The sequence below is a fragment of the Chiroxiphia lanceolata genome, chromosome Z (assembly GCF_009829145.1).
Source record: "Chiroxiphia lanceolata isolate bChiLan1 chromosome Z, bChiLan1.pri, whole genome shotgun sequence".
Taxonomy (NCBI): Eukaryota; Metazoa; Chordata; class Aves; order Passeriformes; family Pipridae; genus Chiroxiphia; species Chiroxiphia lanceolata.
In genome coordinates, this window is record NC_045671.1 from 42,838,793 (window position 1) to 42,865,638 (window position 26,846).

A 26,846-nucleotide genomic window follows, 5' to 3' on the forward strand; every position below is an offset into this window, starting at 1 on the left:
ATAAACACTAAGGGCTCAACCATCCTGTCAACTTCATTATTTCTGAAAAAAAAAAAAAAAAAAACCAAACAAAAAACCCCAAAAAAACCCCAAACTTTTTAGTTAATTTTCTTGTTAATTTTAACTTCCCACTGAACACCATAGCCAATTTATTAGAAGTTAAATTTCTCCTCCTCTTGAGAAATTGTGATGGACAGAAAGGAACCACTGATAATAATAAGGTTTAACATAATTAGATGTTCATTTTTTTTATGGGCTAAAGGATGCACATAAGAAAAAAGTACATTGGCCCAGTAGGAAAGGAGCCAATTAATTATGGACCCTTATCAGCATGAATTTACACAACAGTTTTCAGGTGATACCAGGAAACAATCTTCAGTTAGGAAACAGTTGATTTAAATGTGTACCTGAAAACTATTTCTAGCCTCTGGACTTGATAAGAGGGAAGAAAACAGATTTAAACAATCTATATGACACCAGTAATTCTCACTGACAAGCTGAAATTTTCCATGAAGAATGTAACATGATTTTTTACTTTTTTTTTAGCTCTCTCATTATTATGAATGATTTGACTATTGTTACTAAGCTTCCAACTCAGAACCAAGGTGATGGAACACCCTGGTTCAAAATTTCAAAAGCCAAGAGAGGACCCAAAGGTGAGAGCTTTTGACAGACTGGTATCATCCTGTAGCTTTAAAAAAAAAAAAAGCTCTGGATCTTTTGGTTCTGAACCTCTTCTCCAAAATACTTCCTGGCTCAATGACTGGGTATCATAATGTGTCTTCATTGAGGGCATAAGAATGCTTTTAAATACCTATACAGTTACATTTTCTGTAATTTGTGACAAACAGGAGCCAATCTCAATATACATGATTTTTAAATGAATTACTCATGGGAAATAGGAAAATCTTATATTAGGGAAAAAAAAAAAAATCACAGTCTGCTCTTAACTGTTTCTTCATATCAGGCCTGCAGATATTCAGATATTCTTCTGAATTCATGCTGCTGTGATATTTTACCAGGCTAAGCCAGCAAATCAGTATTATTTCAAAATGTATGTCTGACATCACAAGTTCTAACAGGAAGCCTAGTAATAATAAAATACATAATTAAATAAGTTGTATTAGGAGAGCTAATAAAATGGTATTTGCTATATTCTTCATAGAAAAATAACATCTGCAACAAAACTAATATTTGAGTCCATAATAAAATTATTAAATACAGTATTAGAAAAGTACACAGTTACAGCTTTTGATTTCTTTTTCTTTTTTTTTTAAATAGGCAACAGTTCAGTTTTCTGACATTTGTCTGGATTCCCAGTAGGTTCCTAACACTTTAGCCTCAAAGCTTTGCGCTATCAGTACCCAGGCCCTAAACAGCGGAAGGTAGCAAACCCAGTTTAATCCAATGCTCACAAGCTTCTGTGAGTAGTAGCTACACAGAAAAAACCCAACATTCAGCAATAGAAATGTTTAACAGACACTACTAGGCAACATTGTTTAGGCTACTTGTTGAGCCACTCAATCCATTTTCACTTTTCTGAAGGGTTTTCACAGCACTTGGCACCTGCAATCCAGTACTCACTGTGAGACCTCCACACCAGATCTAAGGGGAAAAAGAAAAATCTACATTATGGACTACACACATCTCTCTCCTCTCAACCCACAAGCCCCACAATGGAACTAACAAAAAAGTTATCCTGCAGCTCTACATCTTCTCTCTTGCTCTTGTCACAGCATTCTGTAAAGCATTCTAATCAAAGACAAGCTAATTTTTAAGTCCACAAAGTCTAAGATGCTTCACATACTATGCTTTATGACTGTAAGTTTATAACTAAGGCTAAGATTTTATACAAAAAGACTTGCTCCTAATAGGAAAATTCCTTTGAAGGCCAATGAGCCAGCAGCAAGTACTTCAAATGACAATGAAAAGCAACATCACTATGCTCCAGTGCCTGAAAGCAGTGCTTATTTCTTCCATGTCATGCTAAAACTATGTCAATGTAAACACAGTACAAAAAAATCTGTTTTATTTTCTAAAATAATGTTTTGTTTATAATATATTTTTTAATATATTGTTTATTACTTTACTAATATATTATTCATAATATTTTATACATATATGTATTCATAATATAATATTTACAAAATTATATAGTTATAAAATATTATGTTTTGTTTATAATATATTATTTTGTGTTACTTAGGAACTGACTTAGAGTCAGTCTTAGCAATGCTAGAGGGAAGGCTAACACATTCTAACATTTCTGAAGCTAAACTTGTCTCTGTGTACATGCAAAGTTCTACTGGAGTGTTACTATAAGCACCACATGAAATCAAATAGAAAAGAATTAAACATCTTTTAAAAATTACTAGTCAGCCAAAACCAGTGCTTCCAGTTTCCTTCTTGACAAAGCAATTAAGTCTTCGGTAAACTGAATTCAGTGCTACAAGCTGAACAAAATTTTACAGATACTGACCATGAAGCCTGGTAGTAATGGTTGGGTAAATTTAGTCCTGAAGGTGTGTAACAGCGCCTTTGAGTTTGCATTGTAAAATGAGAGCTGACCTAAGAGAAAGAAAACAAGTTGGCATACAGTTTAAACATTAGCATTTAAACACGCTTAGATGCAGTTGCTGTCTAACTTTTACAAAAAAATGATTCTTTTGCAGGGAAAGGTTTCCAGAACATGCTAAGTACAGTCCACAAAACAGAAAAGTTCACAATTAGTAGCTCTGTCACACAGATGAACTCAAGTCATTCGACATTACAAGAATTAGAATACTAACAGCTCTGGGCCTGTGTTTTCATAATAGACTGTCATTCTTGAAGTAATGCACTGCTTCAGCCCTGTACTGCTCCAACTCCACACAGACAGACAAGTTTTTACCTCCAGCCCCTAAGACTGTAATTTACCTCCATCAAAGTCACAGTATACTCCTATTCTGTCAGGAACAGGTATATCAAGAGTCTTTGCTTTATTATTATGTTTTGCTGAGAATGTGGTTTGCAGCCAGTTGTTGATATGGATGCACCAGCTTGAATTAGTCTTTCCCAGTTGGTCAAATTTCCCTGGGTTTCTGTATGTGACTCCCACGCTGTAGGATTTGCAGTCCTTCTGGGCTCTCACTTCCCAGTAATGCTGTCCACTCTCAACAGCAGTGTCTCCTACCAAAGAAATACATTTAATTGCTGTAATAGTGTACCTTACAATGCTGCCTTCCTAACAGGTATCAGTGATGTCTACTCTGTTTTACTTTAAAGCGAAGGCATTAAAAAAATCTGAACTATAAGGATTAATAAAAAAGTACAACAGAATATAAATATAAAAGACTAATGAGACTGTATTTATAATTCAAATAATACATATTTAACATCAATTTACATTGAACAGCAGTGAATGTCAGTCATTAAAAGCTTTGTAATAAAGAGTTTCAACAGACCTGAAGACACTGCAGCACAAAATTCTGGTGTTTTATGGGCAAATGGGGCAGGACAACGTTAATTACACAGCCTTGAACTGCCACAAAGTTTCCCTCAAATTCTTGCCTCATCTGCCCTTTCCACAGCATCACACCCCTAACAGAGTAAACAGGTCCACCTTACCCAGCACTGTGTAGGATTCACCAGCAAAGCGATCCCTGCTGCCCCTGGCCGAGGCTCTTGGGCTGTTGGTGGCTCTCTTCGGAGATGCTGCATTGCTTCTAAAAAGAGATGAAGCACTCAAGATTTGGACACAACTACAGAATGGCACATGTAAGTGTTCCCAAGTCAGTAAGAGACACGCAAAGCTACTGAAAGGACACGCTAGTTAAGCCGCTTAGTAGCTCTTAACAGCTCACATGCACAAGGACTGGGAGGGAAGAGGTGACAGACAGAAAAATAATACAAGATGTTGTAACAAACAAGTTCAAAGGCAGCTGAGAACAGACACAGGAGTGGGGGGAAAAACACACATGTGGCACATGGTTTGAATGAAACATACTTCGTGCTGGAGAATATTCTAACAAGCAATCAGTTGTATAAGAGAATAATTTTAACCTAATGAGGTTTTCAAACTTTTTTTAACCTCTGTTAGATTCTCAAAAATAATTCTCAGCAATTTAACCATTAAACCAAGTGAAGGCTATCTGCAATATTCCTCAGTAGCCAGAAAATCACATCTGATTACTATTTTAAAGGCAATCAGTAGCAAAGAATTTTAATTTCTCAGAAATAGCTATGCAGTTTTGAGGTTAATTTCGTTGACAAAAAAAACCCAAGTAAGTACAAAATCAGTCTCTCAAATACTCTTGATAAGTAATTCCCAATTTTTCATCTCCTGTAGTGTACAATACATTAGCCTCAGAAGAGTTACCACACACAAGAGTTTTTTCTCCAACTTATCCTTCAGCTAATATTTGGTAAAGCTATTTGCTACTTTAATGTCCACTAATACAGCTTGTTTCCTTTCCACTTCGCTCAATGTTAATTTCAAGTTTTCTGGAGTTATTTTCAAATAGCATTTCAGAAAGGATTAGAAAGGGTCCCTTTTTGCTTAATACCATCATTAAAATAAGGCCACATGGGAATCAAAAACAGAGCAATATTAAGCTGTCATACATAAGTATACTAAAATCTAGTTCATGACCAGGTTTGTTCTATTCCAGTTACAGAATTCTACAAGAAATCACTTGTGATGACGAAAAAGTTGTTCATCACCATTCAGCACATAAATTTGACATCAGTGATCAGAAGACAGCTATGTTTGTAAACTGCAGACAAGAGTTACATGAAGGGGGTAAGTGTAATATTGTGCAGGTGCACCACATCAAGTACTTTTAAATTTCATAAAAATGGGAGATACTGCAGTTTACTTACCAAATAAAAAGTTAACAAGTGATAGCATGGGGGGGGGAAAAAGCAAAGCCAAGAATTAAAGTATAATTTCAGGAGGAACCATCACTCTTTGCAGATTGCATCCTTCTTCAGGTGCATCAGGCATCTTCCACTCACAGTTCCAACAAATGCTGCCCAAAATTTTCTATTAGGTCCAGTATAAATAAGTTATGCAGAAAGCAATGTGGCCATTTAGAGAATCACCATAAGAAAAAAACACAGGTACTTTGCTAGTATTTTCTCAAGGTTAGGAAAGCATTAAAAGGTTCTCAATATCATTTATTTTGCTCAAGTCTGTAAACGGCCATTGCATGTGCTTTGTCCTATCAAAATCTAATAGCCTTTAAGAATTGAGAAAATGACATTAAATATTTGACATAAAAGCTTCAAAAAACAGGTTTTCAGGTTTTTTTTTTTCCTCATAGTGCTTAAGTTTCCCTTCCAATAGGAAAAGGCAGTAAATTTTATAGCAGTTTGGTGCCCACTTTCTGATACAGCACAGTCTTTAACAGCCAGTAACTAACACATTTCTTCCACTATTCAGTGGCCAAATATTCTTATCTCGTGGTTTTAGGAGTGTTTAGGATCCATTTCAGCACACAAAACATACTCCAAGCAATATGTATCCTCTTTTGGAGAAGAAAGGTCAAGGAGAGAGATCAGAAATCATCCAGAGGCTTTTTTTCTAGTCTAATAAGTTACAGATAATTAAGCATTTTGTTGCCATTGTGTGTTTCCAACCCTTAAAAATTGTGCATTAAAACAATTATAGTGCAATTTTGTCCCCACCTACTATGGAGCCAGCTCCAAAAATTTTCCTTCTAATGCAGACATTCCACAGATGCTCTTAACAGGGAACAAAAGCCTCCTACCAGAATAAAGCTCATCTAAATCTCCTCCTAGAAAAGGTACGTCTAAGTTGTAAAGTTGAACATGTGACCATGTCCTTCTACCAAAGCAAAGGCAAGAACTAGGGAAGCACTTTATAAAGAGAGGCCAAAGTACAAGATTCCCAGAGTTGGGCAAGTAGGAACACCTCCAAGACACTTTTAAAATTTAGTTTAGCAGAAACTGATACACTTTGTGTAGTGGAACTATTGACACTGCACACCTTCAAGAGCTTATTTTGCCTACACAAGCTTTTTTTATTGCTGATCTCAAGTCAAAGGTAGATCTGCCTGATAGATAAACACAGGGGAGTAACACCTACAAGACAGGCATGTCTTTTGTCCCCTCAATTCTAAACCACCGAAAAAAAGTGAGAGCAAAAACAGGAGAAGTAATCTCTCAAAAAGGAGTTTTATTAGAACAAAAGAAAAAATTTTACCCTAAAAAAACCACAACTGCACAAGGAATAGGAAAATATTTTACCGAACTTTAAATTTCAAAAGAGATGCTCTCTCATTTGAACAATTGGTCCTGCAATTAGAATTGCTATGAAGCCTTTTACATGTCATCAGGCTAAATTTCATCTTTTTTTTAGCCTGTAAAAACATCTACTTCTTACCCTCTGATGTCTAGTAAAAGCTACAGAACAAGTTCAGATGGAAAGAGGTTTTCAGATTCAAAAATAAGAACCAAAAAAAAATATTTTAAAGTTCTCCGAAAGGAGATCTTTACTACATTTGTAAAAAAACATAGTGAGTCATCCTGTAAGCAAGCCTCAATATGTCTGTAAATAACAGGGATCTTTGTATCAACATTAAAATACATAATACTCTTCCAACTATTGCAATTTAGGTTTCATACACACTAGGATGCATCCTTCCAGAAAGGCTCTCTTCCAGTCACTGGAAAATGTATAATAAACATATCTCTACAAATCCAAATTAAACTTTCAAATAACTTCTAAAAGCATATGTCCTGTTACTAATAAAGGCTATTAGATTTGTTTCTCATGACATCAAGCAAAGGAAAGTAGCACAGATCCCCAACAAAACTAGGTGCTAGATCCTAGGAATAAGAGGTATATTATCACCTTCTATTGCTCTTCAGCAGAGGATTCTGGCCACTGTCGACAGAAATAAGTAGGCATTAAAGAACTGTTCAATTACTACAGTAAATTATCCCCATATTTTAAATGCCAATTAAGGGACTGGGGCACAGTCAAAAGACAACTGGGTTTGCTCAGCATGAGGAAGACAAAAGCTAACTGCTGTCTTTAATGATGTAACAGGAACAGAGATGATCAAGCCAGGCTTTCCTCAGAGGGGTGCACATTGAGAGGAACTTGGTACTCATTGCACCACAGGAAATTCCAGTCAGGTATCAGGATATTCCTGCCCTCCCATGAAGGTGGCCTGGAATAGAGGGCCAGCGAGTTAACACATTCATCCACACATGCTTCATCCTTGGATATATTAAAGGCTCAGCCAAGAGCAGACTGATCTAATAATGTTCTAACAGTATTTATTCAGTGATTCAGAATAGCACATATCTAGCAATCTACCACGAACTCGGCCACTTTCACAAGAGTTATGTTTCATTATCCATTATCTTTTGCTATCGGGTTTGTTTTATTGGTACCTTTCTGTCACTAAGGAGGGTCTGAGATAACAAACACTTCAGGGTGGATGTGCCCTGAAGGAAGCTGCAATCCACAAACCTTTCATCATATTTTCTCTCCCACTGTCCAGCTGAGGAGGAGAAGCAATAGAGTAGGTGGGTGGGCACCTGGTGGCTAGCCAGGGTCAATCCACCAGATCTACAACTTACTTCAGAACCCTGAATGATAAGCCCAATAAATGTATTTTTAAAATATTATTTAAAACTATGACACAATTCTAGCCTCCGCATCTGTGTGACAGAAGGGAAAAAAAAAATTAAAATTTCTTCTGGAGAGAGATTTCTGAGTGAAAATTCCTCTCATGTCCCACTGTCCTCAAGTGCTTTAATTCCCCCCTGCCCTCCAATTGCCAGAGGAAGTATCCCAGACATTTACGAAACAGAGGTCTTACCTATTTTTATTTTCCTTCCCTTTTATTTTTTCTTGGCCTTTACCTCCAGTGGGATCCCATTCAACAAAGGTGTCTTCAACTTTCAAGTTCAGGTGAGATGAAGTACTGTCCAAACTGAACAAAAATGCTGGTCAAGATAAAATAGAAAACAGTGAAATGGCATAACGCTCTCTCCCAGCAGTGACTATTCACAGAAAATTATATAAGGAGCAGGAAAAATGCAGCACAGCATTATTAGATGTAACAGAAAAATCAGCTTTTCAGTCTGACACTTGTAATCAAGGTAAGGAGCCCTTCAAATAAAGCCCATCGACCTACTTGCAGTACACAGGTTACAAAGTAAGTATTATCATCTCTAAAATGCTTCAGAGTCAGGAAGTAAATTCAGCTAGTCCTTGCTGCTGCTGTTTACAGCCTACTCAAGATTCTTATAATTATGAATTTCTTTAAAAGGAAGGCTTATTTTCCATGCTCGGCAGCACTGATTCTCCAACAAGGTGTTTATGATTTACAAGGACTTCAAACTTGGGGAATACTCAATAGACAGGGTAGCACATCCAGGTAGACAATGCTGAACTGTGAAGTCAGTTGCAGATACAAGAACAGCAGAAGATTCATGGAGCAGGAAGAGACTTGGTATTTGTGGCAGCCAAGCCCTTCGTGCAAGAAAACAAAACTAATACAACAGGTGAAATTCCCTAAAGATATTTACAGACTGTTCTGTAACTGTCCTAATACCCACATATATTGCAGTTTGATTCTGAAAAAAAGTATACTTTAGATTTTTAAGAGTTTAGAGTTCAACAGTACACAAATGTAAAGAACAGTCAAATAATCACATGGATGAGGAAGCCGGTTTTCTATGGGTGAATTAATAAAGAAAGTGAACTAAGTGTTCACCCATAAATAATGCAAATAATATTTGCATTATTATCTGGTAACTGCCCAAACAATCAAAACCAGCATTACTTTTCTGTTACTGGAGTAGGGAATGTAAGTGGCTATTAAGTGGATACTATGTGTCTGACAATGACTGTTTTTAAGAGTATTAAAATAATTTTAGGAAAGTTATCAGAATGCCCATTAGCTCATTCAAACTGCATATAGTTTTGTTCTTATGAAATAGCTTCCACAAGTAATAGAATTTACATATAAATTTATATAGTTGATACCAGTCGTTTTGCCCTTTACATCACAGACCTGGATGTAACTCAAGCCACAGGATCACTATCTCCGCCTTAAGAGTTAAGACTTGTGTTCTCTCACAAAACATCACTTCCAGGATTTTTTTCTGCTAGCTTATTTAAAAGATGATGTTAGGAAGCCATCCTAACAGTCCTCACACCAACCAATTCTGAACATAATGACTGTAAACCTTTAGCAAATTTAAAGTTATTTTTTTTAATATTGACAGTGGTTAGAATCTACAGCTACAAAGTAAAAAACAAACAAACAAACAAACAAAAAAACCCAACCCAACCCTTTCCAGCCCCTTCTAGTTACAGAAAGCTGTATGTGTCACTAATAACCAGATAACTACACCAACTGTTTAGATGCCCCAAGAGTCATTCATCCACAACATTCATCTTTCTCTTGCTGTATGCTGGCATGATGTAGGAGCACATGGCACTGTCAATCCACAATTCAAAGCAGCCAATGTCAAGCTCTGCTGGAGAAAGTTGACATTATTATGCCATTTTTCAAGGCCTGAATGCTGAAAGCACAGCTTTGTGCCAATATGCTTCTTAATCCTTTACAGAGATGGTTGTTTTCCCTATTACTTAGGATGTGCTCCAGCAGTGCTTGTTCAGAAGCAGATTCAACATACAGGTTCATAAAGAAGGCAGAAAAGTTTAAGTACAGGTTTTTCACTACAGCTAAGGTTAGTCTTTCAAATTTTACCTTTGGTTTCCAGAGTTACGGGATCAGAGTATTCCCCTGCTACAGCTTTGTTGCAAGCTTGTACTCTAACGTTCATGTATTTTGTATCAAATTTCAGACCTAAAAAGCAAACGTTTAGAAACCTGGAATTACATTGGTTACTGACAACTTTTACAAAACTAAGGCCTATTCCATGCAGCTGTCTTGCATTTACTTCAATCTGCAAAAAACATGCTTAAATATCAGCACAAACTTTAATTAACACATGATTTTTTACAAAACCTCAGAGTCAAAATAAAAGACAGAGCTATTACTGTACAAAGCACCCAAGACTAATGTGATATAACAGAAGCTTCATTACATGCAGAAAAAGGGGTATTTTGCAAAACTTCCAAGCATAAAGAGTTATATTGATATTCTGGTGTTTGGAGTATAAAAGACCTTTACCTGATAACGTGTATTGAGTGGCTTTGATGTAGTTGATCACTTCCCAATGCTGTTCACCTTTTAGTCGAGGGAGCCCATCAAAGTTGGTTTTCCTGTACTCCAGTACAAAGTGATCAATTCTGGGGTCTTCTTCAGGCATCCTCCATGATACTGTTATGCAGTTATCAGCAACCATACATGCTGCTACATCTATCTCTGGAGCTTTAGGGACTGCACAAGCACACAGGTCAGTTTAAAGATGACAATGGGTATTACTTTGTTCTCCTTGGATTTACAGAATCCGGAAGTTGCCCCTGGCCCAGTAACACTCCTTCCTTTACAGGATCTGTTACATTAGCAAAGCATGATCAAAGACTAGGTTTATTACTCATTTCTTCTATTTAACATACATTTTACTAAATGAGAAGTACACATGAGGTCTAGAGTGAGCATCTGTATCAAATCTTCCAAATCTTGTTTTGTCTGTTAGTTAGGTTGACTCCCTTCTGGAAGCAGCAAGAAGGACTTGCTAGAGTACAGTGGACTTACAATTATGAAGCTACATTTAGAATAAATACTGCACAGGGAGAACATTAAAAAGCAAACTTCTGTTTCTGAGTCTTTGGAAGGTAAGTACATCTGCAGCCCCCACACAGCATCACTTATATTTCCTATAAATCACTACAGTGATACATAGTATCACTGTCTATAGTGATACATAGTATTTTCCACTAACCACTCCACAGTCACCTAGTTTTCTTTCCTTTTCACCCCTTGTCTTTAAAGAAGGGAAAACAATTACAAAGATCCACTAAAGGCTGAAGTTTTCTTTATATACAACAGAAGTCTATTTCTAGGAAATCAAGGAACACTTCAGTCTGTGGAAAATATTTTGCAAAAGAAGGCATTTACATACTATTTGTAGTGTCTAAAGTACATTCAAGGAAGACTTCAGCTGGAGGAAGTAATAAAGACTTCTTACTGTTTGCATTTTTTGGAGGAAGATTCTGCAAAAAATCTTTTCCTTTGTTTCAGCATTGATAAAAGCTCGAAATGCACATGAGAGTGGCCTGCAAGTCAATATATCAAGCAGGAGCATCAAAAAAGGATAATCCTGATGCATCTGTGGAACTGATAGACCTGCAGACTTTTTCTGGTCAAAAATCATCTTTTCATACCCCTCAGGCCCTTAACTATGCTTTCTATAGAGGTCCCAGTGACCAAGTCCTAATTACATATATATTTGCCTTTATGCAGTCTTCTGCATAACTATTTCTTGAACAGATTGTTATCCACGATTCCCCTCCACAGTGACTGATGACAATCAACTTCACATTATTTATGGTTCAGCCCTTTAGAGATGTGTAATTTTACACTCTAGATACAGACATCTCCTAGAGCTACAGCACGTCTACTAGAAGCAGAAGGCCTAACTGGCTTTATGAACACTACCTTCACACCTTCTCTTCATGATCTCTTCAAATATTTAAAAGGCAGCACTGCTGAAATGCACACTTTTACCCTCACATCCCTGCAGTTTAAGCCAAGTGGGAATTACACTGAAGCTGGTGTTATAGGTTTAAAATGCCTGAGAACAAATGAGCAGCACAGAAGAGACTGAAAGCACAAAATATTCAAGTCTGCACTGGGACAATTACATTTCTTCACAGAGGCTTGTGCAGTGCTGTGCTTTGGATTCGTGATGAAAACAGTTTTGATAACACAGGGGTTTTAGTTAATTTGAGTAGCATCAAGTCCTCTTCTGCTTCTCACACCACCCTGTCAGTGAGGGAGCTGAAGGAGCACAGGCAGGACAGCTGACCCCACCTGACCCAAGGGATATTCCAGGCCAAATGACGTCACACTCAGCACATAAACTGGAGGGGGGGGATGTTCAGAGTGATGGCATCTTGTCCTCCCAAGTCCCCATGATGGAGATAAGTTCACCTACACAAATAGCTTTTGCTTTACCTATTAAACTGTTTTTATCTCAACCCCCAATTTTTCCTCACTTTTACCCTTCTTATTGTCTTTCCCATCTCACCACGGCAGGGGAGAGTGAGCAAGCAGCTCTGTGGTGTTTAGCTGCCTGCTGGGGTTAAACTACAACACAGGCTCAAGTGTTAATTCCATGCATTTGCCATCAAAGTCATCCAGCAATAATTTGAAATTAATTCAATTTGATGCCTTAATAGGCAAAAGAAAAATTAAGATTAGGACAAGCAATTCAGCTCCTATACCTTTAAGTTTATCTACTTACTCCCATTATTTTTGTCATAAGATACCAGAAAAAGAGTCTTACATGTGCTTGGGGTGACACCAAGCCTTCAGCATAATTCTCTGGCAAGCAGTGTTCAAACTACCCACCACCAAACCCATTTTCCGCTTCCTAGACTAGAACATTAGTATTTCGTGATGTATGAAAGCCTGCCAATGCTCAGTGCAAATTTGCCTGTAACAGTTTAAGCTGTATTTGGTGTCTGAGTAATTTGAAAGCAATTTGAAATAGAAAAGAAGATTTATAACCAGAAAGTCAATTTTTCTATTTAAAAAAATCAAAGGCCCAAAACAACTTAAATTCCTATGTATTTAACAAGGAAAATCCATGTATAAGAAAGGTCATACTAAATAATACCTTTATCTAGACACAAGACTTTGTTCATACTTGCTGTTAGATCTTTATACTCTCATTCCTATTAAACAGGTACACTGTGATCAGCTTACCTACCCTGCTCCCTTAGCTATGGAATACAGATTGACACCCAGAGTCTAAGACTAGAAGGTGAATTTCTGCCTGGACTCTGGTAGCTGACCACCAGGAATAACACTGGTCATTTACTACACCTGCTACCACATACTGTATCTGCAACATCCAAGACAAATGGGCAGAGATGTAAACTGATGCTGCCAAGTCCTTAACAGATTTGGATCAGTAACCCAGAGATGGAACAATCTGCAGCCCTGCCAGCATATTCCTGTCAATATATTCTTGGTAACAGTCAAGGGCAAAGTGTTCTAAATAGGGAAGCAATATGAATAAAAAGACATTAAAGATATATACTGGTCTAATGCACCTAAGTCTACTGTCAGGAATAGATGCATCAATACACACTTTGTATTATAGTAATCATAATCACAGCACTAGTAGACTATCTCTTTCCTATATTTCAAACCATTTCACCACTCTTGAAAGTGACATTAGTTTACATTTCCATCTATAACACTACTGCAGAGGAGCAGGACTTTGGAGTGTCACTGAGCATCAAGGGAAATTTCAGGTAACTTCGCAAAGTACAGAGAACTGACAACTCAGAAAAAACATGGTCTGGAAGACTCATTCTCACTTCTAAGGTCAATGTTATTTTCCAAAATCCTGTCATACGTAGAAACTAACAAAAAGCCAGAAAACTCTTATCCTTGAGGTATTCAAATTAACATGCAATGAGTAAGAATGAGTTTAGGTACTCTGAAAAAGGGTGCAAGAGGTACAGTTTTCTTTTGTTTGGTTGGTTTGAAGATAGTAAGTTGTTTCATGTAATAACAAATTAAACCCAGTGCATACAGTTTTTACCTGGCAAAAACTTCACAGCCTGAAGCATGCGCTTTTCCAGAGTGAAGTCCACCATCAAATGAGTCATACTGTCACTGACTTTTGGTTTCAGGGAGAGGCGGAATGCTGAAGCCACTGTGACACTGAAGTCAAGAAAGAAGCATTAACAAAATGTATCTTACATTGTTTAAGCCATTTTTCAAAACTGCAATCGGATAACCTGTAATATTAACGTCAAACTACTGATCAAAGAGAAGAACATTTTTCTAACAGATAACTGTTTACCATTTAGCACACTGAAAAATAAACTGTCTCAGAATAATAGTGCAAGCTACCAGTTGTTCTATATTACTAGGCAAATAAATACTAGAGGCAACTAGAGAAGAGCTTAAACCTTTTTACTAGTGAAAAGCTTGGATAAGAGACAAAACAAAATCCATATCATTTGACATAAAATCAGTAAGTGTGAAAAATCTAAAGCACCACAGACTCAGGACCATATTTAGGCATTTCTAAACAGCAGTGAACAAACTGACTATGCTGCTTTCATATCTATGTCTGATTGTATCCGGATATAAGAAATATTAAGCTGCATTTTGGAACATGCATGTATTAGACCTGTTTTACGAGATACACTGAAGAACTCTCTGAAATTCAACAAAGGCAAGTGCAAGGTCCCACACCTTGACAGGAATAATGCCAGGCATCAGGATAGGTTGGGGGTTGACCTGCTGGGAAGCAGGTCTGTGGAGAAGGCCCCGGGGATCCTGGTGGACAACAAGCTGTCCATGAGCCAGCAGTGGGCCCCAGGGGCCAAGGCAGCCAGTGGCATCTGGTAGTGAATCAGGAAGAGCACTGCCAACAGGTCAGGGACGTGATCCTGCCCCTCTACTCAGCCCTGTAGTAACATAAGGAGTGCTGTATCCAGTTCCGAGCACCTCAAGACAGACATAGAGCTCCTGGAGTGGGTCCAGCGGAGGCTACGAAGATAATTAGGGGACCAGAGCATCTCTCCAACATGGAAAGGCTGAAGGAGCTGGGCCTGTTCAGTCTCAAGAAGAGATACAGAGGTAACCTCATCCATGTCTGTCAGTGTCTGCAGGGAGGGGTCAGAGGGTGGACCAGGGTCTGCTCAGGGGTGCCCAGCAATGGGACAAGAGGAATGGGCAGACCTGATGCACAGGAAGTTCCACCTAAACATGAGGAAGAACTTCTTTGCTGTGCAGTGACCAACCACTGGAACAGACTGCCCAGAGAGGGTGTGGAGTCTCCCTTACTGGAGATATTCCAGAACTGTATGGACACAATCCTGTGTCATGTGCTCTGGGGTGGCCCTGCTGGAGCAGGGAGGTTGGACCAGATGACCCATTGTGGTCACTCCCTCCACAATCCATCCTGTGATCCTGTGCTCCCATTTCCACTTCTGAAATCTTAGCTCAGTACTTGCTCTGAATACTCCCAAGATAATTCTGTACTCCAACTACACTACTAAAAATAAGGACAAGTTTCTAGAATAGTTCTCTGACTCTGAAGACATCAGGCCATGTAGAAGAATTTGAATAACACTGATTCCGACAGCACACAGGTCCCACATTCTGCTTAAAAAAAAATAAAAAAATTCTTAACTATAAAGTATTATACACACCACAAAAGTCAACTGTAAATACCTGAATTTATTCTACACCTACAGATGTGTGGCATCTTTAGAATACCTAGTTCATATCACTCCCTGTGAGGTACCATGTAATTCACCAGCATGCAAGAGAGACTGTGTGCTAACCACAGATACACCAAATAATAGTGAAAAACAAAAAATCTGGTAGTGGGGAAGGGGGAGGAAATATCAAGTTTATTATTAAAGATATATATATATGTCAGGAGTGACAAGCTCTACAATTTTGGGACACAAGACTGAACTGAATATCATAAAAGACAAGTCAATTGATTTCCCAAGACAGGGTTCATGTTCTGAAATGGGCTGCTTGGCACATTCCACTGCTCAGCCAGATGGGTAGAGTAAATCTCTCCTTAAGGAAAAATAATCCTCTGATTAGCAGTAGAACACCAGGGAGCAGTCGGCTTCAGACAGCTTTTTAACTTCTGTTTAGACACCAGTCTTAGAGAACCACAAAGGATGAGGTGATACAGTATTTCAAGAAACCAGAAATTACTACTGGTAAAAAGTATTAAGATTCCCATCACCGCCACTATCCACTTTCCCTTTGATTTGATAAGGACCCTAAATCTTTACCCTTGGAAACGCAAAGTTTTATTTTTCTATCAGTTACTCATTTTATACAGCACTTAAGAGAATTTAGTCCATAAGACCCTTCCTTGAAAAACCTGTAAACTGAAAGACAAACTATTTGGTCCATAAGAGCAACATATGCTGAAAGCACTCTGTCAGCTGCCTTTCAAAGTATCATGCACATCATAGTAAGCTTTTTGAACCAGAAGGTCAGACTCTTGGAATATAGTTAACAAAAATGGCCTTAGCATTTATTTTGAAACAGTAATGCTTTGCTTTTTAAACAATAGCTTGAAAACACAGCTCAAAGAAAAGCTACCAGAAATAATAATTTTACTGTCATTAGTCAGAGTGATGTCACCAGAAATATTTTAACGGCTACAAGACTTCTGACATTCAGAAGGAAAATTAGCTAGCAAAAGTCCTTAAGCACTTTAAAAAATAGACAAAGAACAATATTTTCTCACAACTTAAAGGGGCAGAGTCAGCTTGAAACATCATTAAATTTCAGCCATCAGGTATTAATAAGCTTATTATTAAAAATAATTTATATACATATATATATATATATATATAAAAAAGACAATCATAATAGCAGTAGCTGATACAGAGCTCTATTCCCTTCATTAAAACCTTCTATTAATTTAAAGATATGAAAAGACAGGAAAAATACTACATGAGCAGCACAGAAGTTTTTAGTTCTCTCTCAAGAGTTGTGGTAGCTAACACTTAGGGAAGAGTCAACAAATTTGACTTAAGCTGACTATGGCCCTTTCAAAATAAATGTGTTTTCAAGGATAAGATTAATTCAAAAGACAGAAAAGTGATAGATTTTGTACTGTACCTATCTTTGATCTGTCTGGCAGCCTTGATGCACGTCAGGAAGAAGAGAGAGAGAAAGCAGTTAGTATTTCCATGCAAGTATCCATGGCAGTAACATGCAAGAAAGCTGAGAACCATCTCTGCTGCATTGCTCAAATCTGAAGATCAAAATGAGCTTAACATTTTTATCAAAATAGATTGTCCCATTAAGCACGTTAATAGCACGGGTTAGCATGGCAACAGCATCTCACCTGAGAAAAAACCACTGATTTAAACAACCACACCAAACCAATTCCAAATTGCTCAACTTCCTGGGTGCAACTTTGTCTTTTTAACTAAACTGATGAAGAGAAATCTACTCCCCATCACATTTTAAAGTAGGTACAGGACGAAGTCAGCAACATTTAGCTACCATGGTATTTTCTGTGAAGCTATGAAGTGCTTATTAGTGGCATGTGACCACACATGGCTTGTTTGGTTACACATCATAGAGATGTATGCTCTGATAAACAAGAAAAACTAGGACTTGTTCTAACTTTTACTATGAAAGTTATTAAACTCTTCCAACAATACTTCCTAAACATTGTCTCTGTGTGTCACTATTAAAAAATGACAGAACATAGTTCTTCCCAGCACTTAAATGATACCTCTCAAGCAGATGCAGAAGTGGTAATGACATATTTCAAAGATAAAGACTAACTGGCATTTAGAAAGACAAAAATTCCTGTCCTTCACGAAGAGAAGCTACAAACCTAAAACCAACATTATTGCTGTCTGTTATCCATAACTGAAGTTAACGTTGCTACTTGATGCAGTTGCCATGCAGCTGAACCAGTTTTCCTTCCAAAGAGGAGACAAGAAACATCAAGTAGCTTTCCAGTTTGAAGTCGAAAGTGGAGAACTTCCCAATTTTTCACTAATTACAAGTCATATTCAATTATAAAAAAATTATCATGTTGTCCCTGCTACAAAACCAATTGTATATTCCAAAAGTGGGAAGAAGGAAAAAAACACGTGTTTAGAAATAATTTAATTAAAGAGGTAGTTTTATTTTACCTCAAAACAAAGTTATTGTAGAAGCTATGGGTTGATTCTCCTGTATGACAGCTGCAGATAAACAGAGCTACTTCACAACACTCCTAGAGTATCCAAAGAAAATCTGTGCCAATAGGAGAGCATGGGCTGGAGCTTCCCCTTCAGGAACACTTGCTGTTCTTACCAGCAGAGTAATAAAATTGTCTGCCTAATAGCCAAGGCAATATTACCTTAAAATGCCATATCCAAATGCACAAGTGCCAGTTAGTGTAATACCAGTATCATATCCTAGATAGTAAGAGGTCATTAAATTGGATTTTGGTATCTTAAGCTTCAGATGCCAAATCTGAAAAGACTTTCCCCCCAGCAAACACTCAAATAGCTTTCCTTAGTCTATTTGATTGGGAAAGAGCATTAGAGATATCTGAAACAAAACACCTTACAATAAAGTCTACGCTACACTCTGCATAGAGCTGACTTTATTTTTTTACATATCACTGTGACAAGACAGAAAGGACAACTCCAACTGAAGTCCTAAGAAAAATGTTCAGCTTAAGGAATTGTTGCTCTTCAAGCCACATAAATCAAAGCTTATACCCAGAAAGCAGGACAGCACACAAACATGCTGCCAAAAGCTAAAACTGACACAGTAAGACAGCTTTCCTCCTCACTCTTTTAACAAGATTTGTGTCCTTGTTCCCGCTAAAATGCAGGAAGGAAAAAAGTAATTTGGCCTTGGATTTGGCGCAGCTGATCCCAGTACTACCACAACGGTTACTGTAGCAAGCACTAGTGTACTGATTAAGTGCATGTGGGGAACTGCTTCGTTAACTTACAAGTATATTCTTCCAGGTAGATACACATTACCTGACTTACAAAACTGCTGTGGTAAAGAAAAATTATCTGTATTGGTATCACAATGCAAGGCCCAAATCCAGGCTCTTGTCTACACAAACGTGTTGGAAGTTTTTGGGGAATATACAGAATTCAGTTTCAAACTAAGTTCTGAACTGAATCTAGTTTTGCAAGATCATTCAGCACAGTTGCAGAGTTCAAGATCCACAGTTTGCATTAAGTTCTGCAAAACAAACGTCTTATCACCTACAGACAGAATCCAGAGACTGTCAGCAAGCGTCATGGATCAGCACTGGGAATGGACAGGTCACTTTGAGTGACTTTGAGTCCTGGCCATCACACACTTTCCAAGTCTTTACTCAGCTTTAGAGAGATTTATTTCACCTTCACTTCCTGAGTTCATCAGTGCAAGTTTGCTTAACAAATGGCAGTTGTTCGGGAGAAGGCACTGCTTTCCTTCCCTGCTCACTCTGAATAACAAGAAAACCCCTTATTTTGTCAGAAATTGCATAAAAATTCAAGACTGTAGTACTTGACTTGGCTTCTTTAACAGAGCAATAACTGTATTTTTATATGCCTCTCAGCCTGGGGGTTCTTTCTGTGTGTTTGTAGTGGCTGGTCAGCTGTCAGCAGGGTCCTAATGTGTGTGAACGAGGAGGCTGACTGCTGGCCTCGCTGTACTGGCGGTCATCGTAGTGACTCCCAGGGGCCATATGTGTACAGAATGTTTTATAAGTACCTGGATACCCCGTTAGTAGCCTGGGGTTGTCTGTGTTTTGAGTGCCTCTCTGGAGACACACTATCCATAACCTGCTGATGCTTTTGAGAAAGCACGCAGGATCACTCTTGAGGAGAAAAGACAACACAGAAAGATTTGTGCCTTGCAGAATATACCACCTAAGGAGTTTTTCTGCTGTGCCTTTTGCAACCAGACGTGCCTGTCTCGCATTTGACTTTTTAGCCACCAGCGTGCTTGTAACAAACGTGGGTAGAGCCCTTCCCAAATCTTCGTTTGCAAAGCCTAGCCATGATGATGCCTCTCTATCCTTACTGTCAGTACAGCTGGTAAGTTTATAGGGTCCAGGAGAGTAATGCAAAGGATATTTCAGATGGAGATGGATACCAACATCCGCCTTACGCCCATCTGCTCAGTGTTTTCTACCTCTAAGAGTTTCGCAGGGTTCTTTATATCCAGAGACTGCACAGCAATTTCCAGCAGCTCTTCAGAATTCTCCAAGGCATGACTACACTGGCTAAGCTGATCCTGAAGCAAAAACAGAGAGAACAATTTGATGTATTCACATTTTAAAAAGTGGCTTATGAAGTACCAGTCCTAGAAACTACATGGTTTTATTATACATTCATAACAACTTATTACCTTACATAATCAAGGTGATTACCTCTGACACAGCATTCAACCAAAACTTCACTGTGCTTCACAAGTGCACAGTGACACATGCCACATCCTACAACTCCAAAGGGGAAAAAGCTGGATAGGTGGTGAAGTCTCATTTAAAAGCCAGATTTAATTTCAAGGCCTGTTTCTCCCTCCCCTCAAAAAATAAGGATTTCAGAAGTAAAGAAATAAACACTTATATTCTTGCGCAATTTCTATTTACAGAACTGCATACTACTGATCTATGAATGACAGTGTTTAATGTAGCAGTAGCTTTGAAAAAGGCAATGACTTTAACCCCAACCAGCTCCATAACTGTCACAAGACAATCCTGAAAATCAATATTGCTATATGACAGATGGGAGTAGCAGAGGAAGGGGAACAGAGGAAGTTCACAAATGTAGCTATATAGTTACCTGCAGAGCTTGAATTTTACGAGCCTCTTCTTGCTGGATAGTGTTGGCCATACTCCCCTTCATCTCGTGCAATACAGAATACAGACCATCAAATTCTTCATCCAGCTCACTGATTGCATTGGAAGAGTTTACCTAAGAAGAGAATTGAAAATGCTGTTTATACTGGAAACAATGAAAACTAGCCTTTTAGACTGAAACTCATATGATTTGCCCACACATGTTTTGCCATGACCACTAGATACCTTGTGACTGCCCCTCAAAAGGGAAAAAGCATTAGGAACGATGGACAAATCCTAAGCAGACTCTACAGGGGGACTCTGGATGCTGACACCCATGAAAATTCCATGATACTCAAACTTGCACAGAGCCAGCATACCTGGCAGCTTTGTTCCATACCAAAAAAAAGCCTTGATTTCCCTCCTACAATTATACATGGCTTGCCAGATGTTTGGAAGGAGGTAGTTATCCAGTTCCACGTAAAGTGATTTCACTTCATACTAAAAGCTGCACTCAAGACATCAATTTAAAGATTTGCTGGACAATTTCCATATCTGCAGTTAACTTGTCTCAGCTTTAGCATGAAACAACTTATAGCTGATTGACAGACTAAAAGAACCTAAATCTCATCCTCATTTAGATGCTTTAACAGCCAAGCCTAACTTTCAGCTTAAGCCCAACAATTTGCAACTACCAAAAAGTGAAAGAGCAAATAAAATTCTCTCAAGTACCACGATGGGCTCATTTTTCAGCTTGCCAAATAGAGGAGAAGTCTAAAAAACAGAGTACTTCCATCTAACAGGAGTTAGAGATCTTGCATCAGAATCCAAATTCTCTCTTCCACACAAATGAAGTTCTACAACAGCTTTTCTCATGAGATGCATAACCATCATGCCTTTTATCTAGCGACAGACTTCCGACATGCAGTATTTTGAACTTGATTCTTACAGCCTACCCCTTAGACGCTATCCAGTTTGGGACTAACAAAACTGGAAAGGTGCTCCCCTTTCAGCTACAATCTATGAGTCTCAATATATATGTACCTGAACATTTGATATTGTATGGTTCAGCATGTCGATGAAGTTGTGAATTTCATCATTTTTGTTCACTAGAGTACTGACAATCCTCTGCAGAGTCTCCTAGAATTACAAAAACAAGTGAGAGAAGTTGTAAAATCACCTCGTGATTTTTTTGGTCATCACCACTTCACCATACATGAAAACTCATCATACACATCCCAGGCATGGCAAACTGAGCTTGCATTCTGATGGGATCAGGAAATGCATTTTGTTAGAAAAGGGAAAGGATACCACAGGTCTTAAGAAGTATTCCACCAAACTGAAGATCTCCAGGTGTTAGTTTGAGGGAACTCAATAATACTCCACTGTTCCACATGTTTTGCTAAGCAAGTCACCTACACCAGAACACCTCTGGCGCACACAACTTCTCCAGATGAGGAAGGCAGTGCTTGAGCAGCAAAACAGAGAACTAATAAAGAAAATTTAAAAAGCTGGTAACACAGAAGAAAAACTAGCATTTCCCAGTGTTGAAAGAAACAAGTGTTAAATAACTAAGCTGACAGTTTATTCTATATACAGAAATAAACCTGTAACAGTGATCTGTACACTTATTCTACAAGTGGCAAAATAGTTTGGTTGAATAGCCTTATATTCCAATTAAAATTCCTCAAAGAGGAAAGCTTTCTGAGAGTGTAGAAAGAGAACCAAGGTTATTTCAGTGCCATACTAATCTAGATATTCAAAAAGCAGTAGATTCAGCTTACAAAGCACATACAAGCAAATACAGGTACACCAAAATGTATTCTAAATTAATTTATACTACCAAGTCTAATTTTGTTGAGTTGCCAGTCACATATTCTAAGAATTTGACAAAAACACATAAGTGTGTGGTACTTAAGTCAAGTAAAGCTCAAAGCATATCACCATATATAAGTAAAAATAAAGGACAAGGTGAGGAAGCAACTAAGAATTTTCTGTAATTTTACTTCAGGCTGATTGATAAGAAGTTTCAGAAGCAAACTGAACTCTAATATGCTAAATTTGGCTCTTTAAAAAAAAAAGTAATCCCTGTCCTTATAATTAATAAATTATTAATCAGCCGGACTCAGTGTTTCAATAGCTCAGCCTAACACTGTTACTTGACAACATTTAAGAACTCAAGGCATGGAGAAATAATAAGCATGCTTTAAAAGCAGCCAGACCACCAAAGAGATGTTGCAGAAGTTCCTTCCACAAGCAATTCCTTAATAACCATGTACTGTTTGGATCACATTTGTCTGCTGGAAAGCAAGAAGAATTTTATCCTTTCACAACATCCACAGTGAACCTCAACACTACATCCAGTACAAGGAACTTCTCCCTTACTACTAAGCCATGCTCATTCCTCTTTCTTCTGATCTCTTCCTCAGCAGTTTACAACCAATCTGCAATGAGGTATTTACTGGTACCCCAGCCCACTGCCTGTTTTCTGGTGTCATGCTCACAAAGTTAAATCACTGACAGAGGAATCTGAAATTTTAGTGCTTTTAGCACAGGTGTTGATGGTGTTATGTGCAGAGGTAACAGACCAGCTGGCAGTGGCTGAAGCCAGGACTCTGAGAACAGAAACAAGACCTTGGCTTCTCTCAGAAACAAGAGTACACTAAGTCTTGACCACTTCATTACTGAACTTTTTTGTTGTCTGGTGAAAACTGTGCAAGGCTAAAGGCAGTTTTGTGTACATTAGAATGGCAGACAAATCACCATTGTCCAACCAGCTGCTTCTGCATTCACCACTGACCAGAGGCAATTGTTTTCACATGCCAGATAGCCTGGAGATAAGCCTTAGATCCTATGAGCAGAACTGTCAATTTGGATGAACACAGAAACTCACAATCCTCTTTCAGCATGGATCTTAGGGCTTATTCAGTTGAAACACATGGGGAAAAAAAGTCTTCTTGTATATAGTGCCGAACAATGTCGCTGGGTTTTAAAGCCACACTATGATTAAAGAAGAAGATCTATATGTGAGGGTAATTTAAAAAGCGTTCAGACACACAAAAACATAGCAACAACTGGAAGACAGCTGTCCACTTCTAGAAGCACAGAGGCCCCTCATAAAAGTTAAAGAGTAAACTTTGATAAATTAAACAATTACAGCAGTTCTGTTTAAGAAGGAGTAAACTTTGATAAATTAAACAATTACAGCAGTTCTGTTTAAGAAGGAGCTATCAACTTGCTCAAAATCATATTGAAGGCTTATAACCTATCTGCATACAGAGCAGTTTCTGTAGCAGTCTTGGGCCTAGGACAAAATTGTGAGACATTTTAACCTTCACGTCCATATCAAATTTCGAAGAGGACATACTTACTCAGCCTCCATTAATTTAATTTTCTGCACTTGTTAACACATTGAAGCTGCCAAAGTTTGAAGGAGAACTTCATACAGTGCAGGTGACAGTAGCGAATTTAATACTGTTAAAGAAAGTATTGTAAAATGTGAGATCCAATGCAATTGTGCTACTGTATCCAGAACCTCTCTGAGCAGCACTGAAATTCAAATATGACTCCATTCAGAAACAATCACTTAGGGCACCCAAAACAGCTGCAGCCCTCATTTACTTCTCTTCCAGAGAGACTAATCTCACATAGAGCAGGCAAAGGCAGACAGACTCAAATTCACATAGTTCCTACCAGAAGTACACTTATTGCCCTTTCACATCCATCTCAGCTTCCAAAGCATGTGTTCAGAGACATTAGTTGCTTAGCATAAATAAGTGTTAAGGAGAATGAGTTACACAAAGATACAATACTGTGTGATCTGGCATTTTGCTTCCTTAGCTTTACTTGCTTAGCATGAGCAGCTGGATTTGCTGACCACAAACTGTGAACTCACATCAAGAGCTGTTGTCAGCTGGAACAGAGTTAATTTCCTCAGTAATTTTCCTAGTAGCAGGCATAGTGCTGGGTTTTGGCTTTAGGATGTGAAGCATACTGATAAAACGCTGATGTTCTAGTTGTCTTTAAGTAACATTCATCACAAGTCTGGGGCTTTTTTAGCTTCCCATGCTCTGCCAGCGAGCAGGTGCACTGGAAGCACAAACCAGAAGACTAGGAAGATACAGTTATCAGCAGAAACTGTAACTCAACAAGGTAAGAACAGAGAAGAGCCTGCCTGTGTGGATACTGAGAAAGAATCCCAAGACATGTCAGAGGACTCCAGACCAAAAATCAGCACCAGACCACGAGCACGTGAGCATGTGCAAAGTCATCAGGGTATAACTGTGAGGAGATTCCTTTGTTTTGGGTCTCAGCTTAAGCTGACCTGCTGCTGTACCACTCTCTTAAGGGATTTATTTTGATAAATCTGACACCTGAAGACTTTATTATGAGGCTAAGCCTGAAGAACCTGCGACTCCTTGAATGTTCAAGCAACAGCTTCTCCTCTAACACACAGCCTGGCAGTGCACAAACACTTAACTGAAGTATCAAATATCCCTAATTTGTATGTTTCAAGCCATCAATAGCGCTAAATCACTCTGACCCCACCCACAAACCAGTTCCTAAGCTGAGGAAAGCACAGTCCTCACAGAGACAGTAACAGAAGCCCTTTTGCATCAACAGACTGAGAGCCAAAAGGCTGAGTCACAACTTTTTTCAGGTGAGCATCATTTTTAGAAAGCCCCAAATCTTGGCCAGTGATTTCCCCAAGGAGGGTGATAGCAAGTAAAGGAAGAAGGGAATTGTAGGGTAGCAGCCACCGGGAAAAGAAACGCCACAAAACGCTTTTATTCATTAATTCCCTTCAACTCTAGATTGCATCAGTGGCAAACAGAAGGGCTTATGTACGCACCATAATCACTTATGACAGGAATACACAGCGTGAAAGGGCTCCGCACCGCTGCCGCACTTCCTTACAGAACCACAGGAATTGTTGGGGTTGGAAGGGACCTCTGGAGATCATCCAGCCCAATCCCCCCTGCAGGTGACACAGGAGCGCGTCCTGGTGGGTCCGGGATATCTCCAGAGAGGGGGAGACATTCCTTGTCTGCAGATATTCCTTGCTCCCGCAACACAGGCGGGGAGCGAGTAGACTCGAGGAAGCCTCTCTGGATGCGCATCCCCCGGACTCCTCCCTCGCGCCGCTGTCCTCCCGTAAAACTCCCTCTTCCACCACCCCTCCCCAGGCAGCCAGGCCAAGCGTCGAGAAACGCCAACACCGCCGAGAAAACGCTCCGCCGACACCCCTCCAGCCCCTCCTCCCCCCCCACCGCCTTGGCGCTGCCCACCCGGCCCGGCCCCGCGAGGACTCACGCGTTCCTCGTCCATGGCGGCGGGAGCGACGCGGGCGGGGATGCGAGACGGAGGGATACAGGGATGCGCTCCCCCCCACTCCGGGATAAGCGGCCGCGCGACCCCGCCCCGCCCGCACAGAGCATGCGCGCGCCTGCGCGCCCTTCGCTGCTCCCGGGTCCTCGGGTTCGAGTCCCGGCCCCGGACGGGCCGCGGCGTGCGGGGTTGGGCAGGAGCGTCCCGGCCCAGGAACCCGAGGTTGGAGTGTCTGTCAGGCGTACTGGTCCTGCTTAGTGTCATTAATGCATATAAATATCTCCAAGGCAGGTGCCAAGAGGATGGTCTCAGCATCTTTTCAGTGGTCAGGAAGCAGTGGCCATAAACTGAAATACAAAAAGTTCCTCGTCAACATGAGGAAGAACTTCTTTCCGCTGAGGGTGGCAGAGCACTGGAACAGGCTGCCCAGGGAGATTGTGGAGTCTCCCTCTCTGGAGACATTCCAAACCCACATGGACGTGTTCCTGTATCTCCTGTTCCCAGTAACCCTGCCTTGGCAGCGGGGTTGGGCTAGGTGATTTCCAGAGGTCCCTGTTTATCCGCAGATTTTGTTTACCAACAAAATACTAAAATCCAAAGGGATTTGTTGTGTTTTGTCCTGGGAGAGAAGTTGGCAGCAGAGTCAGAAATAGTGGCTGTGGTCACCCAGGCTGCCAATAACACCAGCCTCAGAAAGGGGCACATTTGGCTCTGAAACCCTCTGTGGTGTGTTGGGGTGGGTGTTTAAATTGATTTCTGCAGCTGTGGGCCCACTTCTTAATTCCAGATCTGGACTATGTGGAAAGATTCAACCTCACATCTTCCTATATGCCTTCTCATTTCTAAACTGCAAATGCAGGGAAAGGGTCGCCATCAAGACATTATTCCACAGTTTTATGCGTTCCTTCAGCACTCTTGAGAACACAAGTCCAGAGGAGGCCACCAAGATGTTTAGAGGGATGAAGCATATCTCATACTAAGAAAGGCTGAGAAAATTGGGATTGTTGAGCCTGGAGAGGAGAGAGCTTTGGTCTGACCTAATTGCAACCTTCCAGTAT

The 26,846-nt window shown here is 39.4% G+C and overlaps 1 protein-coding gene across 3 annotated transcripts; it reads right to left on the minus strand.

Annotated features, from left to right (window-relative positions):
- Window positions 1-1,242: 1,242 nt before the first annotated feature.
- Window positions 1,243-25,874, minus strand: FSD1L (fibronectin type III and SPRY domain containing 1 like). Of its 3 annotated transcripts, XM_032675022.1 has the most exons (14): window positions 25,774-25,874; window positions 21,505-21,600; window positions 20,465-20,596; window positions 19,815-19,916; window positions 16,785-16,807; window positions 13,714-13,835; window positions 10,164-10,373; window positions 9,738-9,836; window positions 7,836-7,962; window positions 6,857-6,889; window positions 3,607-3,704; window positions 2,917-3,168; window positions 2,480-2,568; window positions 1,243-1,605 (listed from the first exon to the last, which is right to left on the minus strand). In XM_032675022.1, the coding sequence occupies exons 1-14, from the start codon at window positions 25,786-25,788 to the stop codon at window positions 1,486-1,488; spliced, it is 1,518 nt and encodes a 505-aa protein (XP_032530913.1). In that variant the 5' UTR covers window positions 25,789-25,874; the 3' UTR covers window positions 1,243-1,485. The 3 variants fall into 3 exon arrangements, with proteins under 3 accessions (XP_032530913.1, XP_032530915.1, XP_032530914.1); XM_032675024.1 differs by lacking the exon at window positions 6,857-6,889 and having other exon boundaries at window positions 3,607-3,701; XM_032675023.1 differs by lacking the exon at window positions 6,857-6,889.
- Window positions 25,875-26,846: the final 972 nt, after the last annotated feature.

Excerpts from the sequence above, each read along its gene's own strand:
- FSD1L (XM_032675022.1), bottom strand. Across the intron at positions 20,597-21,504 it reads ATACAATATCAAATGTTCAG|GTAAACTCTTCCAATGCAAT; the intron begins GTACATATATAT and ends TTCTCTTCTTAG. Across the intron at positions 19,917-20,464 it reads GTAAAATTCAAGCTCTGCAG|GATCAGCTTAGCCAGTGTAG; the intron begins GTAACTATATAG and ends TTTTTGCTTCAG.